The 16,880-nt window shown below is 42.0% G+C and overlaps 5 protein-coding genes across 8 annotated transcripts; 4 read left to right on the plus strand and 1 right to left on the minus strand.

The window, feature by feature from the left end:
* Positions 1-91: 91 nt before the first annotated feature.
* LOC114857678 (interleukin-17 receptor A) lies at positions 92-11,519 on the minus strand. Its single transcript, XM_029154405.3, has 12 exons — positions 11,426-11,519; positions 3,176-3,293; positions 3,053-3,080; positions 2,777-2,920; positions 2,564-2,682; positions 2,354-2,477; positions 2,095-2,142; positions 1,844-2,001; positions 1,663-1,737; positions 1,514-1,583; positions 1,287-1,382; positions 92-1,201 (listed from the first exon to the last, which is right to left on the minus strand). Exons 1-12 carry the CDS (start codon positions 11,464-11,466, stop codon positions 291-293), a joined length of 1,932 nt encoding a protein of 643 aa, XP_029010238.2. The 5' UTR covers positions 11,467-11,519; the 3' UTR covers positions 92-290.
* On the plus strand, positions 5,235-6,422 carry LOC114857681 (troponin I, slow skeletal muscle-like). Its single transcript, XM_029154410.2, has 6 exons — positions 5,235-5,271; positions 5,359-5,400; positions 5,491-5,622; positions 5,703-5,792; positions 5,862-6,032; positions 6,113-6,422. Exons 3-6 carry the CDS (start codon positions 5,518-5,520, stop codon positions 6,197-6,199), a joined length of 453 nt encoding a protein of 150 aa, XP_029010243.2. The 5' UTR covers positions 5,235-5,271; positions 5,359-5,400; positions 5,491-5,517; the 3' UTR covers positions 6,200-6,422.
* tnni4b.2 (troponin I4b, tandem duplicate 2) lies at positions 7,364-9,446 on the plus strand. Its single transcript, XM_029154409.3, has 5 exons — positions 7,364-7,491; positions 7,589-7,720; positions 7,828-7,917; positions 8,006-8,179; positions 8,288-9,446. The coding sequence occupies exons 2-5, from the start codon at positions 7,616-7,618 to the stop codon at positions 8,378-8,380; spliced, it is 462 nt and encodes a 153-aa protein (XP_029010242.2). The 5' UTR covers positions 7,364-7,491; positions 7,589-7,615; the 3' UTR covers positions 8,381-9,446.
* LOC114857679 (troponin I, slow skeletal muscle-like) lies at positions 10,817-13,258 on the plus strand. 2 transcript variants are annotated; one of them, XM_055509700.1, is made up of 6 exons: positions 10,817-10,960; positions 11,766-11,810; positions 11,916-12,047; positions 12,231-12,320; positions 12,472-12,645; positions 12,811-13,258. In XM_055509700.1, exons 3-6 carry the CDS (start codon positions 11,937-11,939, stop codon positions 12,895-12,897), a joined length of 462 nt encoding a protein of 153 aa, XP_055365675.1. In that variant the 5' UTR covers positions 10,817-10,960; positions 11,766-11,810; positions 11,916-11,936; the 3' UTR covers positions 12,898-13,258. The 2 variants fall into 2 exon arrangements, with proteins under 2 accessions (XP_055365675.1, XP_055365676.1); XM_055509701.1 differs by lacking the exon at positions 11,766-11,810 and having other exon boundaries at positions 10,838-10,960; positions 11,829-12,047.
* Positions 13,259-13,555: 297 nt separating this feature from the next.
* On the plus strand, positions 13,556-16,643 carry bpgm (2,3-bisphosphoglycerate mutase). Of its 3 annotated transcripts, XM_029154681.1 has the most exons (4): positions 13,556-13,707; positions 14,200-14,643; positions 14,713-14,822; positions 15,330-16,643. In XM_029154681.1, the coding sequence occupies exons 2-4, from the start codon at positions 14,222-14,224 to the stop codon at positions 15,503-15,505; spliced, it is 708 nt and encodes a 235-aa protein (XP_029010514.1). In that variant the 5' UTR covers positions 13,556-13,707; positions 14,200-14,221; the 3' UTR covers positions 15,506-16,643. The 3 variants fall into 3 exon arrangements, with proteins under 3 accessions (XP_029010514.1, XP_029010512.1, XP_029010513.1); XM_029154679.1 differs by having other exon boundaries at positions 14,200-14,822; XM_029154680.2 differs by lacking the exon at positions 13,556-13,707 and adding an exon at positions 13,850-14,028 and having other exon boundaries at positions 14,200-14,822.
* Positions 16,644-16,880: the final 237 nt, after the last annotated feature.

Below are 16,880 nucleotides of genomic sequence, written 5' to 3' on the forward strand. Positions count from 1 at the left end.
CTGCTTCCGCTTTGTCTCTTGGTTAAAAAGAATCAGCATTGGAGCCAAATGCAAGTGTTCTGCACAATGGACAAGAAGACAAACCCGCAACAACAGTTTATGATAATCTTTAATACGTTTGTGCATCCAGATACATACATGCACCTACTTCCTGCCTCTTGTTTTGCAGGTAGTTAAACATTTGTTACAGCTGCATACAGGACATCTGTGTTGTGAGACTGTGCCTCAGCACTGACGCACAGCACAAACATCAAATGAACGTTTTCATCAGTAGCTTGTCCCGAGTGGAGTCAAATCACAGAGTTGACTTCAAGCGAGCAGCTCATACACAGCTGCTCTGTGTAGAGTGTCGTTCTCTCTACAGTGAAGTCGCTTTCCTTTATGTTTAGAAGGCTGAGGACTTGGGTTGAGTCAGGTATAGAATTTGTAAGTAGGTGTTGGGTTTTTGCAGTCCCATAGGTTACAGCAGAGGCCTCCTCGACCTCCTGCTCTGTGCGTTCCAGTAACTCATCCTCAAACCACTGCGGATGCTGCAGCTGGTAGGTTCTGAAGGCCTGTATCGCGTCCCGCAGGGCTCTGCCTGACGAGCACTGGTGATAGGTGTCCTCTGAGAGCCCTTCAATGCAGTTCACACTCCCCGGCCGGTGCTTTTCTGTGTCCAGGATCCTGAAAAAGAGCTCCTCAAACTGCTTCATGATTTTGTAGCGCACTGTGATGTTGAAAGGTGAAGGAACATCATCTTCGGAACAAACGCCATCAAAATAGGCTATGATGTACTTTTCAAAAGAAGCCGATCGGATGAAGTGAGGCACCATGAGGCTGAGCGCTGGAGTGAGCATGTCGCCTACAGGTGAGCGGGCGTCTTCTCGCAGAGAAACCTGCTTGTCGCCGCACATGGCTCTCCACTTGGCCTGCACCCCCCGTGAGCACAGGATGAGTATCTTATCGGAGGAGCTCTGCATTTGCTGCCTGCGCCAATCCAGCCACTGGATGCTCCCCAGCACTCCCAGTCGGGTAGAGTCCAACAGATCCAGCACCACCTCGGTGCCGCACGTGCTCACCAGGAAGGCGCAAAACTTGAGAACAATGTTTCGATACAAGGGGTGGTCGAGGGAGTAGATGACGAGGACTCGCTTCCTCTCCCGCACCTGGGAGCCCTCTGGCTGTTCTTTAGCGGCAGAGGAGGACGTGTTCACGGGACCTGAAAGAGAGATGCACTCCAGAGATTACGTGGGAGTTCTAGACGTACCCTCTATTTGATACAGCGGATCTATAGAAGGGCAAACCTTTATGAACTGCTCTCCACAGTGAATAAACAATGAAGCCGTAGATGAAAAGCAGCACCACGACAGCCTTTATAATTAAAGTCCTTGGAGGATAATCTATAAACCACAAGAAGTATCCATGTTTACACAGCTAATTAAAACGTCATTATGCCAGTGAGGCTGATAATTGACAGTCTATATATTCCTGTAGTGTAGATGTTCTCGTCCGCATCTAAAATGATACTCACAGTGGCAGTAATTGATTATTTTTGTGGGGCTCCAACAGTCATTTTTGCACTGTACAAAAAATGGCTGAATCTGGTTGAAACAAACAGAGTTTTTTTGTCAGTGTATTCGTAATTTACATGTTGGGATAATAAATTATAGTGGAGCTCACTCTCAACAGCAGTTCACACTGGGAGAGCTCCCACAAACCAAACTCTAAGGTCACATTCACTGATGTCCTGTTTTCCTGTTTGGACAAACACATCCTGAATGAATGTACAACCTCTAAACAACAAGAAGTGTCAAAGCTCTTATATATTAAATCTGCTGTAAGTGATGTCTTGATTACCTACCATGGAAACATTCTCTGAGCAGTAGAAGTGGTGACTCTGGATGGAAACCTGATAGTTCTCTGAATACTGTGCTGTCTTAAAAGTCACTATAATGGACAACCTCTCATGTTCTCTGTCAACAGACACAGCAGTGGTCGTGCTGGGGTCCCACAGACTCCCTGAAAGCACAGAAGGAACAGCACAGTGTCCAGATCAACCCAGTTTCCAGTTCTCGCGTGAACATTGTGGCTTGTAGGAAAATGAATATTTACCATTTTCCTGACACACTCGGGCTGTTTGGATTGTCTTATTGTTACATCCTGTCCATAGAATAAATATGGGTGAGTATAAAATATCCATCCTTTCTGCATTTATTGTGTTAAAGTACTGTATACAAACTAGAGAAGCCCATAGCAGTAACACTGAAGGAAGAACAACCTCATTCTATTTTTATCTAATTGAGATAAATAAAGGTTTATACAAATTTAGTAGAAATATGTTTTGAATACCTGTGATGTGCAGAGCTCTCACCTGGGACTGTAATTTGCCTTACGCTTATTTCTGTATGTCCAATCCTGGGTTGAGGTAAATTTAACACTGACACGCTGTATGTGTGCTCAGGCTCCACCACAACTCCATCCAAGGAAAAGGTCCACTAATAAAATTAGTCACAGGTGAATATTATTGTGTGTATTGATTATATTCTAAAAATACAACAAAAGAAAAATGCTCCTATCTCACCCGTGTATCGTTGGGAGCCAGTTGTTGGTGGATACTGAAGAAATACTGTACACATATACTTTGATTCGTTGTTTCATCTAGAATACTTATCTCTGATCCATTAAGATTAAATATACTAGCTGTGAAACAAAACATCATTTCCTTAATGCAAATTACAGGGTGACTTCAAATGAACAGCGCTGGCTTGCTGTAGCACATCGTAGCATTCTGTACCATCTGATTTCAGCTTCCATTGCACAGTGACGACAGGAACGAGCCCATGTTTGTCCATCCCAACTCCATAATACTCGTCCACCAGGTCTGGGCCGGTGGGAACCAGTAGACGAGACTCAGCCAGGAGTTTATCTGAGCAGTCACCTGGTACATACATAACAGTGAACATGAATGTGTTTCTATTCCAACACAATCCACTAATGTGAATGTGCTGCTACTAGTACAGTCAGTACTTATACCTTCTGTAGTACTGACTGCAACTGTAATGATACTCACTGATTCGACAGTGGTCCAGACCCTCCATCTGAAAACACAGGGAAACCATGTGAAGCTTGGTTCATAGCTGACTTCAGCTCATTTTTAAAAGCTTGCTCATTTGTACGACAGACTGATCCTCACCGGTCGACTGCAGCTCAGGCGTTTGTCCAGAATCCAAGGTGAAGGCGACATTGCCAGTCCAGCTGTGACCCAGAAACAGAAAAGCGGAACGTGGCCCATCGTGGCATAGACGGTGCAGCTGCATAGCACAGTGGAGAAGTAGAAACGAACAACCGTATAATCATCTACAGTACATTTGAAACAACGGTCTCAACTGCGAGCACACCGGAAGGAGGCAAGGATGTCCTTATCAACTGTGGTTCATGCTCGTTTCCTATGAAGTGAAACCCGTGAACACGTCGGTGAAAAATACAGAAACTCAGGTCAGCTGTGAGGTCAAGAGTAAATAACGGTGTTGAGATGAAACCAAGTGGCGGAGACGCGTCCTGATTCCGCTCACGTTTTGTGTTTTGCTGGTGTCCTTTTCAACCTGAACCTGGAGCTGTGGACGGACCACAAAGAATCTGGAGGCCCCATGTTAAACGTTCAACATGCTGGTTCGAATTAAGACCGCGAGCATTTAAAGGGACAGCTAGCTGCAAGTAAAAGAACAGAACCAAGCAAAAAGATTTAGAACTTTTTGAAATCCCAAACGCACATTTCATAGAAGCTTTGCCAGAACAAAAGCACCTCCACTCACAGCACCTCGTATCTGCAGACAGAATAACTCAGCTGTCAGTTAAGTGTGGGACGTGCGCAATGCAATCACATGAAATAAATGGGTCATGGGTAGAGGGCACATCAAAAAGGCTTTGTGCATTGTCCGGCAGCGTTTGTCAGGTGGAGACGGAGTGTATTTTAGTGAGCCACTCACATGAGCTGTGACTGCATGAATCTTTCACTAATAACATAAATAGCTCCTTTGTTTTCCTGAATCAAACGTGTTGCTGGACCCTCTGATCTCCTCATAGATTCAAGGTAAGTTTGAGACCTAATATTTGCTAGTGAGGTCATACAGGAGATTTTGTCTTCTGCTGAGAACTAGTCTCTACAGCCACACGTGTCGATCTGGCTTTACAGTCTGTATCAGTGAGGACGCCTGTATTGGACCCTGCTACAGATTCTGCAGGTGGTTTTTATCAGAGAATTCCTGCTGCGTCGCCACTTTGTCGAAGCCTTAGAGCAACGCTTGGTTCCTGGATCTTCGACTACTTTTGATGATCCTCTAAGTGAGGAATCGTAGGCTGAGGCTTAGCTGCGAGTCCAGTGTTTGCTGGTAATAGCTGGTGTGATAAGTGATGAGGTCTTGAGCCTCCTGGAGGGAGGGCGCAGGTTCAGGCGTTCTGTCGGCTGCTTTGCTTGTTTACCTTAACTTTTCACACCCAGACAAACGGGATGTGCTGCTCTGACAGCATCATTTAATGATTTAATAATGATCTGCTTAGGTGTAATTAATTAAAATGAAGATTTCATATGATCCAGCTGACCGACCAAAAAGCTTGTTTATATTGTATTTTTTGCTGTATAAACTGGACTTTCATGTTTAAAATCATACTTTATATACATTTAGCAGGCTCACAGGTCTCACGGGTTTTATGTTGGCTGCCAAACCTTTGCGCAGCTTGGCTTTCTCTCGCACCATCGAGGCCACAGCAGCTGCTACATGCCAGAGCCTGGAGGCAACGTGTCCAAATATAGCTGCACAGCGAGCTCCTCGTCAGCCCTTTAAAACAATGCCGGGGATTATCTGGTCCAGCAGGGCTCCTGAAATGCATCTGATCTGTATCTGCCCCCGGGGACAATTAGGCTAAACAAACTTCCTAAAGTACCGGGATTTAACAGCCCCCGTTAACAGTCTATGACCATGATTAATGCTGATAAACATCACGCTCATTAACTGTAGTTCGTATAAGTCTGTGTCATTCAGTTTTTAAAACACCTGCAATATACTTTAAATGACTTTTCAAACATGTGTCTCCTCTAAAGGTTCTAACAGCTGCAGCCATGTCTGAAGGGTGAGTGTCAGCGTATGTAAATATTAAATATATATACAGTATAATATATAGTAAATATTATTAAAAAAGACTGATGAAAAGAAATAAAACATATATATGTTTGCTTGCTTTTCATGTCTCGTGATGATGACGATGATGATGATGATGATATGATGAAGGCCGGTATGTTAAATTATTCAGCAGCATTAGCAGAAATGTGTAAAACCTGCAGCACATTGATCTGATTACGTTTCCTTATCTTTGTTAAAGAGAAAGCCAAAGTATTCGGCAACACGCCGACTGCATTTGAAGGTGAGTCTTGTGGACCAACGTGACCAATGTGGGTCCCGACTGCTTTGGTTATCGCTGGAGCTTTGTTAAAAATGCTTGACCGTCCGACAGTCCAAGCTGCTGAAGAAGGCAGCGTCCATGCTGGCGGCTGAGAGCGAAGCAAAGAAGCAGGAGAAACAGAGGGTGGTGAACGAGTGCTTCCCGCCGCTGCAGCTGTCAGGTCTCTCCGTGCAGGAGCTCCAGGTACTGGCGCAGCAGCTCGCGCTGTTTTGGCTGTGTTTAGCATTTAATGACTCATTTGAACCATTTCCTTTTCTTTGCAGGATCTTTGCAAAGAACTGCATCAAAAGATTGATGTTATTGATGAAGCTCGTTACGACATGGAGGTCAAGGTGGCCAAAAATGATCAAGAGGTACGGGAGAAAGAGGAAGTCGACGAGAGGCTGATCAAACCTGCCGTAACTGAGAGGTTCTGTTCACAGATCCAGTCGCTGAGTCATAAGATCGTTGAGCTGAAGGGAATGAAGAGGCCGAGTCTGAAGCGGGTAAAGAAAACGGCTGACGACATGCTGGGCGCGTACAGCGACACCTCCAAGCTGATGAAGGCCGACTTCAAGGTCAACCTGAAAACGGTGAAGAAAGAGGACGATAAGGTAGAGGCGCTGCCAGAGACCACCTCCAGCACACGACTGAGCTTCCACATGGATGACATGTCTAAACTCTGCCTTTACAGAGGGAGGAGGTGACCGACTGGCGCAAGAACGTGGAGGCCATGTCTGGAATGGAGGGCAGGAAGAAGCTGTTTGATGCAGGACAATAAGAAGATGCTTTGTCTGAAGTCAACGCTTGAAATGTTTCCATTACAAATGATATAAAACTGTTTCTGTACAGTATAATCAACTATATGCACCAAAATACCTTCAATTAAAGCTTGAATCCTCACATTATATAAAGTTCACTGATGCCACTGATTGTCCTGAAGGCACTACCATAAACTGTATAATACACGGTTTGCATGAATAAAGAGGCAGATGAGCTCATGAGCTGTCCTTCGATTTACACCAATGTTACAGTAGTTAAACAATCACAACCACCGTTTAGTGAAGGCAGCTGTGCTCCAGTGATGACCCTGGTCCTGGGTGATGCCGTGCAGACGTCCAGTGGTCTGCAGTGCACTGGCTGGCAGGACAGGGCAGGCTATTTTAGTTGGCCACTCAGAAGCCAACGCAGTAATTAAATTGGAGTGTAGTTTTAAAGACAGTCAGTACTCACATCAACTGGTTTCCTGCAGAGACAAACGGGGTATGTCGGTTTTTCTCTACGAGTAACAGACAGCGTATTAACAATTATTCACCTGCTGCCATCAGTAATTTCATCAGCAGCAGGTGCTTTATGAGAGACAAGCAGAGCTAATTTGTACAATTTAGGATTTATTTGAACTTTGATCTAAAAAGGCTAGTTATTACACAGAATAGCTGAAATAGACATCAAACTTGTGTTTTGTTGTTTGTATATATTTCGTTTACCCGATTATTTCATCCCTGTAACAATGTTAACGCTGAACCTGAAACTGGATTTATGCCAGTTGGGCTCATAAAAGAAACACATGCAGACAATGTGCAACACGTCAGCATTTATCGACGCTAATTTAAAGGCTTACTGCTGCTATGAAAGCGCCTCATGGTCCGGATGACTGAGTGAAGGAAATAAACAGCGTGTGAAGTGTCAGAAACAAAAACAATGATGATGTTTTATTATCATATTGGCTTCAGTCTGATTCTTCTTTTGTTGGCAGAGAACAGGTCATGGCTGAGGCGTAAGTTTCATTTAGGACTATATCATTTTATCTCAATCTCTATTGAAACATAATATATATTAATAATAACATAATATAATTTTCAGATCTTTGTAATATCAGTACTCATCTTTGTATTATTCTTTTCCCTCTTCCACGTCATAATGTTCACTATAGACCAGTAAGTAAGCACAGCACAAGAAACATATGTTTATATATATCATATCTATGTAAAATCACTGACCTAAAGCTTTGCGTCATCTTCATATTTGTAGAGAAAATCAAAGATCTCTGCATCGCGCAGACTGGCTCTTAAGGTAACAGTTTTTAGTTGCTACTGTCAATAATTCAGTGAAAAATGGAAACACTGTGACACAATATGTGTGTGATCTTTTTTTACCCATATGAATTTAGACAAAGCTGCTGAAATCGGCAGCTTTGATGTTAGAGAAGGAGAAGGAGGAGAAAGCAGTGGAGAGAGAAACCACCTTACGTGGGACAGTCCCTGCACTCCAGATGTCGGGTTTGACTGTTCAGGAGCTTCAGGTACGTAACAGAAGTCATATTTAACTCTTTTTAACAATTTTTTTTTTAATCACTAGAAAATACTGGACTTAGTGGATAAAAGTCATTTATCACATTTCTGTCCACAGGCTCTGTGCAGAGAACTCCAGAAAAAGATTGATGTAGTAGATGAGGAGCGCTATGACATCGAAGTCAAAGTGGCCAAAAACAGCAAAGAGGTTGATTAATTCTGTAGCGTCACACATTAAACGTCATTTATTGTCATAGAGATCTGCTGCGATCTCGTCTGTGCATCCTTTCCTGCAGATCGAAACTCTGTCGCAGAAGGTCTTCGACCTGAAGGGCAAGATGAAGAGACCTGCACTCAAGAGGGTGAAGATCTCTGCTGACGCCATGCTGAAAGCGCTGCTCGGCTCCAAGGTCAAAGAGTGCGTGGACTTCAAGGCCAACCTCAAGACCGTGAAGAAGGAGGAGGAGAAGGTTCGTTTCCCACACAGGATTAAACCAGCGTATCTGTTTTTTCTTGCCTTAAGGACCATTATATTATGGGAGTGATGATATTAGTTTGTGCATATTTTTTATGGACAGAAGGAGGAGGTGACTGACTGGCGTAAGAACGTGGAGGCCAAGTCTGGAATGGAGGGCAGGAAGAAGCTGTTCGATGCAGGACAGTCGGTGTGATGTGAAAGTGGTTCCTGTTCGTGGCCCAGAGAGAGTCTGACTGTTTATAGACCTGATGTGTGCAATGGAAAAAATATCAATATCAGCTCTGCTGTAGCTTCATAGTTTAGGGCAAAGTGTCCTTAATCCTACCAGAAATCAATAAAGCATAAGACTGCAGGGAATGTTGGGTTGCTTGACACTTCTGTATGCGCTGGTGATGACTGGAACGTTTGTTCTCTTTTACAAGAATGACGCAGACGGCTCCGTTTACAACGGGTTTACACAAGTTCTGAGCAGCACCTGTGCTTGTCAAAGGATTCCTCCTCAGCCTGCGCTGGCGGCGCTTTGTGATATCTATAGACGGGCATCTTGAGATGGCCCTAATTCACACGTCACCTCTGCTACTTCTTCTATAAATAAAGATGCAGGACAAGCAATCAGACAGCGTCCGCTTAGACGCCTTTCTTTCCTTTGGACTTCTTAGAAACTTGGCGAAACCCCCACGTACTCAGTGAGTGTGTGACACGGACTGAAGCATGAGTGTGATCGCTCACTTCCACCAACAGGTGTGGTTGATATCATGCAGGACGCCCAGAGGCTGCAGCCTGTCTATGTAAACGTTTTACTGCCCTTTTTTCGGCCTTATTATTGTGGTGATGCCATGCCACTGTTCTTGAGACATTTATAGACCCTGTAAATGTATGAACACTCCATGGTCTCTCAGAGGGTTGATGCTGTGTCCGTCACACACCACATCTGTGTGTAGGTACGTGTCAAACACTGTCTACTGTCTTTGCGGCACCGATCTGCTAATCTTCAGAAGTAGATTGCAACTCGCTGTTGGTGATTCTGAGTTAACATTAACAGCAAGGTGAGCATGATCATGCTACATGCCTCCAGATTATCTGCTATCGGCTTTTTCTCACCTACACCATGACTTTCTCAGTTATGTTGACACATGCTATAAAACACATAAAGCACATTAATACTTTGCCTGTAACACAGTAAACATGGTTTTAGTACTATTTTCTGTGTATTTTTATTTAAATTTATATATAAGAAATGAATGCTTGTAATATATTTAAGATAACACACTATATATGTATATAGTATCTAGTTGACAATATACACATCATTCATGTTTAGTGTATTATGTTTTGTAGATTTTTTTACTTACAGTAAACTAAATGATGACAATTAATTCTGCCCAATGTAGATTTAAATATGTTTAGCCTATGCTACACAGGTTCTCATGTATAGTAGTCCATTGTGTCTCATTAGACTTTGCAACAACTGCTGTAATCTCTGTAATTGAGTTCAAGCACAGTGTGTAATACATATTCACAACACTAGAGGGCGCCCGCATCTTTGTGCAGGTATGGGCAGAAAGCTTAAAATACAGTAAATGTAGGGGTGGGAAACGGTTTGATGAAGGTGTCCAGGACTGTGTGGTACTGCTTCCTGTCTCTTTACAATCATGCAAACATGCAACATACACTCATGATAAATGGCAAGTGGTTATTGTATATAATACAATAATACAATTTTGGGAACAAAACAATTATTTTATTTATTTATATTATAAACAATATTAAGTTGTTGATTTTATGAAAGCTTAATTCTTTAGTTTTATTTAAACAATCCTAGTGATTGAAATTTCATTATTCATTCTCCATGCAATGCGTCCAGGAGGTGGCAGAATAGCATCATTACAATTACATTTGAAAGTATGTTGAATGCTGCAAAATATAGTTTGTCCTCCACAAATTACATTAAGTGTGAAGTATTTGGTGTAATTTTTAGTGTTTAGTGTGTTGTTTTAGTATTTTTTTTCTTAAATGCATGTTTCATCTCCATGTTATGTGGTTTTGTACAAAACCACCAATATTTTTTCAGTAAAAACAAAACCAACCCTGTTTTTGTTTACAATATATGTGTATTCCACATATCACACACACACACACAAAGAAATATGTTCACACCTCCAACATATGATGCAGGACACAGGACAAGAATGGTGAGAACAGACGGTCTATTTTAGTGAGCCATTCACACGAGCACTGGATTCTCTATATCTGCTCTCTTTCTGCTCTGCTCCTCTCAGAAAACACACCAGTGAGTATCTGCTGCATCAGGTGAGGAGCTTTATCTTGCACAGCATTATACAAAGTGAAACATTCAACAAAAGCGGAAATGTGTAGGATTTGTTTTGAGGTCTACTTCCAATAGTGTGATCATTTATATATCTACAGTAGAGTGATTAGAACCTTTTATTACTTTTACTAACTTGTTTGACCTTAAACAATGTCAGGCTGTACATTGTGTGCCACAGTCCTTATCTATGATCATATGTGTCAGGCTGGTTTCTAACACAAGCGACACGTTACTGTTACGAATTGCTCAGTGGCCATTTTGACTTTTTTACATGTTTAGATTTGAAAGGGGAGGCACCAAACACTGCAACCATGTCTGAAGAGTAAGCAGCCTCCTACCTTATATACTGTTTTAAATCATTTATCACACACGGAATAATAATGAACATCTGCTCTTTCTTTCCATGAATAATGGACACTTTTTTTACAACTCTAAAGGCCTTCGGTGAGTTAAGATCTTAAATTTATTTATTTATCAATCAAGTCAATCAGGTTTTTGGACTAAAAACTCTATTGGTGTTGAACATGTCTTTACAGCAGACACTTGTTTTTTATCATGCGTCAATAATAGTGTGTTGTGACCCTGAAACAACTAAATAGAAATAAACTCCATTTATATTTGTCAGCACTTCATGATAAACCCAAAGAGGTGAAGAAGCACACAAGCAACATATTAAACTTATTAATCCGATGTGACTGGAACAAAACTATTTTAACTTCACAACAACAACTAAATCAGAATCCTGAAACTATCACTTGAACTTCAAAGGTTATTTAGGGTGAGAGTAGTTTTGCATGTTCAGGTGTGACATTGGGAGGAGCTGATTTCGACAAAACAGGTTTGTAGAAGGGTCATGACTTGACACGAGATACGTTTTTATACCTGTGAGGAAAGGTTGATCATGCTTACCAGGCTTCAAGTGTAGACACCACCAGCTGACTATCAGGCATATCAGGCTGTACCACTACTGTATGTCACACTCTCAGAGGCCGAACGCTCCTGGACGAATCCTCTGAGAAAAGCAGACACATTAAATGAGATGTGTCCCAACATAAGAGCCTTACTTCCTATTTGAGAAACATAGTTGTGGGAGTGCTTTACTTCCTCAGGGCTGATGTAGGACCGCATACACTGAATCAATAGGTTGACAGAGTACCTGCATGCAAAACCATTCTGTACAGAGCTGTTGTGTTCTGCATTTTACATCAGATCACTATCAGTAACTGAATGAGATGATCTTTTTTTCCAGAAATCAAAGCCGAAGATCTCGGCGTCTCGCAGGCTGTTCTTGAAGGTATTTTCTGTGTTCTAGGATCTTGGATCTCAATGTCATAAGCGTCTTTTCTTTAAGCAGCGTGAAGCCTATATTGTCTGGAGCGTAATCTCATGTTGTCACCAGACCAAACTGCTAAAAAAAGCCATGACTATGTGGGAGAATGACAAGCAAGTCAGAAAAGATGAACGAGAGCGAATCCTCGCTGAGAAAGTCCCTGCACTCCAGCTGTCAGGCCTTTCTTTGCAGGACCTACAGGTACATTTATCACTTCACACAGGGGTTCTCTTCTTTTCATACTTCCCCTGTATCGCTTTTTCCCACCTAACCTCTATAAAACGAAGCCTTCGGCTATTAAAAATGTAAATGTGAAATATTTCCGTTAAAATTTATTTTAAGGATCATAAGTGAGTTTAATACACTGAAGGTCTCTGTCTACAGAACCTTTGTAAAGAGCTACAACAGAAAATTGACGTGGTTGACGAAGAGCGGTACGACATTGATGCTAAAGTGAAAATTAATGACATCAAGGTAAGTAATGCAAGCAAAAGGTTCTGTTCACAAAACTGAGCCATCCTCCACTTACAGCACCAAGATCACACACCCTGTATAACTAATTATCATTTGCAAGAGAAACAATTATAGTAAATTTAGGGAGGGTGTTTTGTTTCTGTTCATAAAGATACACGACCTGTCTCAGACGATCTTTGAGCTAAAGGGTAAAATGAAGAGACCGAACCTGAAGAGGGTGAGGGTGTCTGCTGACGCCATGCTGGGGGCTCTTCTGGGCTCAAAGGTCAAGGAGTCTGTGGACTTCAAGGCCAACCTCAAGACTGTGAAGAAGGAGGAGGAGAAGGTGAGGGCTGCTACTGTAGCTTCTGTAGCGAGTACCGATCACTATTTATCATACCATAGGACACATAATAACACAAATAAAACCCCTGGGTATTTGTACTACTGCACTTATAAATGCAACAGGTAGTTTAGTTTAACCAACCAATATTACACTGTTCTCCCACAGAAAGAGGAGGTGACTGACTGGCGTAAGAATGTGGATGCCATGTCTGGTATGGAAGGCAGGAAGAAGCTGTTTGATGCAGGACAGTAAGGGTGTTTAGGTGGAACCCCTTCATTCACTGTATTTTAAAAAGCATTACCAGAAGGTTTCATGTCTCAGCTGTTCAACAGTCTGTGCGAACGGAATATAGCTTGACTTTTATCAATAAATCTTGCGTTTTTAATGTATTTCTGTGTTTGATTTTGTTTATCTTTCATAAGTCTTTATGTAGGCAGCAATTTAATTGACTATACTAATTAATAAATTCAAACTGTGAATAACACTAATGTCTGATTATGTGATTTTGTGTTTTCGCTGCAAATGTAACTTAAACTTAACTTGCAGGCCTTCTTTAATGAGTTAAAAAAAACAATATAATATTATGCAAAAATAAAAACTGTTTTTTCCGGGAGTGAATCTCTAATTTCCTGAAACGTCATGCAAAACACTGATGACATGTATGTTGGTTGTGTTTAGTTTTTATTGCAGCGGTGGACGTAAATAAATAATATTTAGTGTTAGCTCGTATAAATGTTCTCGCGTGAGCACACACGCGCTCGAGCCTGTACACCACCGGCAGCTAGGCTAACGTTAGCTACGATGCTCCGTTTAGCTTCAGCTGTCACTCTCCTTCTGCTCCCGCCCCCCTCCATGGTGACCGTGCCCCGCCGTTACTACTGCTCCTAATATGGGCATAATGTTGACCAGAGGTGCCGCCTATTTGTAATATTTGCCAATAGCATTGGACGGCGAGCCTGTCACTCATCAACACTGACGCCGATGCTGTACGCGGTCTGCCCGGTGTTGTCAACACTAACGATCGTAGCAGCTACATTTAGGCTGGATTTAAACCCACACAGGGTAAGATGACGTTTTTACGCTTGTATTCACCTTTTGTGTTGAGGTTTCTACACACATGTTGCTGTTTTTACCGCATTATTTAAGGCCACACTATAAAAGCAGTACTAACGGTCATTTTACAGCACGACCCCCCGCCCCCTCCCTCCAAGCTAGCTTAAGAGCTTTGCGGCAGCATTCATTTAATATAATAGCAGTCAGCGTTAAGGTGTAGCATCTCTAAGTGTTGTGTGTGACGTTAAGTTGTGCCCAGTTCTCAAGTCAGGGCGTTTACTAAGAGCACGAGCTGCTGCTGTCATTCCTTTTGCCTGTGCTCGTTCAAAGGTAACCTTTAACCTTTTGCTAGCGCTAACTAGTCCCTAATTTTGAGGTCAGATAAGACGAGTTAACGAGTTTAACCTGTGACCCGCTTACATTGTAAGATGTAGCTCAGTGGCACTGTTGTTGCTTTAACTTCTGCTCACATTACAGTAACTTCCACACTGTTGTGTGCAGGTCTCTGCTGCTGGTGCTTCGGATGTCCAGGTACAAACTCTTTCTGTTGCGCCATGGGGAGGGGGCCTGGAACAAGGAGAACCGCTTCTGCAGCTGGGTTGACCAGAAACTGAGCGACGATGGGGTGAAGGAGGCCCATGACTGTGGCAAGCTGCTGAGAGAGCAGGGCTACAAGTTCGACATAGTATTCACCTCCATCCTCAGCCGCTCCATTCAGACAGCCTGGCTGGTGCTGGAGGCTATGGGCCAGGAGTGGGTTCCCGTTGTTAAATCCTGGAGACTTAATGAGCGCCACTATGGTGCCCTGATTGGCTTGAACCGGGCAGAGATGGCGTCAGTACATGGAGAGGAAAAGGTGAAGTTGTGGAGAAGGAGCTATGATGTGACTCCACCTCCCATTGATGTAGATCATCCTTACTTTCGGGAAATATACAACGACCGCAGGTACAGCACTTGTGATGTGCCAGTAGAAAACCTTCCCCGTGCAGAGAGTTTAAAAGAGGTGTTGGACAGGTTGCTGCCGTACTGGAACAACACCGTGGTCCCAGAGATAAAGGAAGGCAGGACTGTACTCATTTCAGCTCACGGTAACAGCTGCAGGGCCCTGCTGAAACATCTGGAAGGTATGCAAATGAATAGCAAGCTATTTTAAAAAGTGCTGTTGTATGTTTTTGTTGGATGAAAGCATTTAGATCAAAAGTACAAAAGTACTAAAAATGCTACCAAGGGCTTTGCACACTACCATTTGTCATTATAGTCACTGAATCTGGAAGGAAATATTCCAGCTCCAGAAATGGAAAGTTGAACTTTTATAAAAAGGCCAGGGAGGTTATGTTACACTGACCTTTTTATCCCACATGTAAGCGTTGGGCCCACCACGTGCCGCAGGCCACTCACTAACTTAAGATATGTGGACTGAATGTAGCACAAGACATAAACTTCCTGGAACTATGTTATCATCTTAATGTGGTAGTAACCTCACATCTGTCATTAGATCTTTTCTGCAAATTATTCCATCACCGTAGACTAATGCAAAATAAACCACTGCAAATTGTCGTCTAGCTTCTTAAAGTTGTCTCCAGCTCCTTTTTTATTTAAGACTTTCTTTAACACTGTCCTTATTTTAACAGGTATATCGAATGAGGACATTGCCGGTGTGACTTTACCGACAGGGATACCTGTGCTTCTTGAGCTGGATGAAAACCTCAGGTCTGTAAAACCTCGGCAGCTGTTGGGGGACCAGGCAAAGATTCAGGCGGCCATTAAAAAGGTGGAGGACCAGGGAAAAGCCAAACCATCAGTTTAACGGTACTAAACTGGCTGTAAAACCTTACTGTACATCGCTGTGTCTGTTGCCTGGGTGCACTTTTTATTTACAACACAAGACTCAACATGTGTTTGTACTTCACTGTATAACAATATGTTGTAGAAGAATAGGTATATAACTTCCGACTGGCTCTATGTGGCAGAGCAAAGGTCAGATAAGTACTGTAATTGTCAAAGCACTGTTTTGAATTGTGAAGTGTAGTTATGTAGCTAATATTTCAGCCTGTTGTGTTGTCTTATGCTCTGAGATAGTTATTTATTCATTGACCCAACCCTGCTGATTGGTAAAAAATTGATGATAAGGAAAGTGTTTAATGATGATCTATTCAGAAAGATCAAAATTTTGCTCATAGTTAAAATATTCTTGTCTGTTACATGAACACTTAGGGATTTTAACGTGCCTTCTTTATTGCGACCTGTTTAAAATCAGTTATGATTTAAAACCTCTTTAAAGTAAAATGTCAAACTGATCTTGCTGCTAGTGGTTTTCTGATAGATTTGACCTCATTTAAATTGATAGCCAGACTGTTCATTCCAATGGGGTAATTCTAAGCTATGAAAGTGCTTTAAGTGCAGAACCACTAAAAAACCTCCTAACACCCCAGATGTAAACACTGTGGCTAACAACCATTGCTGATACCGCTGGTATATGCTTGACACAATTTTAGTGGATGTTTACATGTGTTCATTTATTATATGATGCAGCAAAAATGAATAATGCGTACAGTTATTAGTAATTATATGCATTGACAACCACTCATTAGTTTGGTTCAAAATGGCAAATAATTATCACATGTGCAATTTTGTGTTGTTCATGCATAAAGAGGATTGAATCTGCACATTATGTTGTGTAACAGCAGAATCCTGTTAGTGGGTGTGAGAACAGGATATTTATATTTTTGTTTTGTTGCCTGTTTTCTGTATTTTTGTTACTATAATTTTGTACACTGGTCGGTTAGATTGTCAGGGCAAAAAGGACTAGTAAGAACATGTGTAGTGGGTGGAAAACACTAACATGTGTATTTGTTATTACTTCTAAGATTATATGTATTTCCTGCTGCCATCACTCTATTTGAGTGGAATAATTAAATTCAATAAAACAACATTTTCCAAAACAATAGTTTTTCTTATTAATTTGTCACAGATGTTGCTGATTTCTCAATAGGACAGCGTTCCAGATGTCACAATGGTATAAAGTTAACTATAAATTCACTACTGAAGTAATTAGAAAGCAAACAACAATGCTGTTTGGGAAGTACAGATATGTGTGCAATTTGGATTCCGGGTCCTTGGGTCCACTGGAAACATAAACAACAGTCTGCTTGTCTGCCGCAGATGGACCGAGAGGAGTGGCT

The sequence above is a fragment of the Betta splendens genome, chromosome 6, assembly GCF_900634795.4.
Source record: "Betta splendens chromosome 6, fBetSpl5.4, whole genome shotgun sequence".
NCBI lineage: Eukaryota > Metazoa > Chordata > Actinopteri > Anabantiformes > Osphronemidae > Betta > Betta splendens.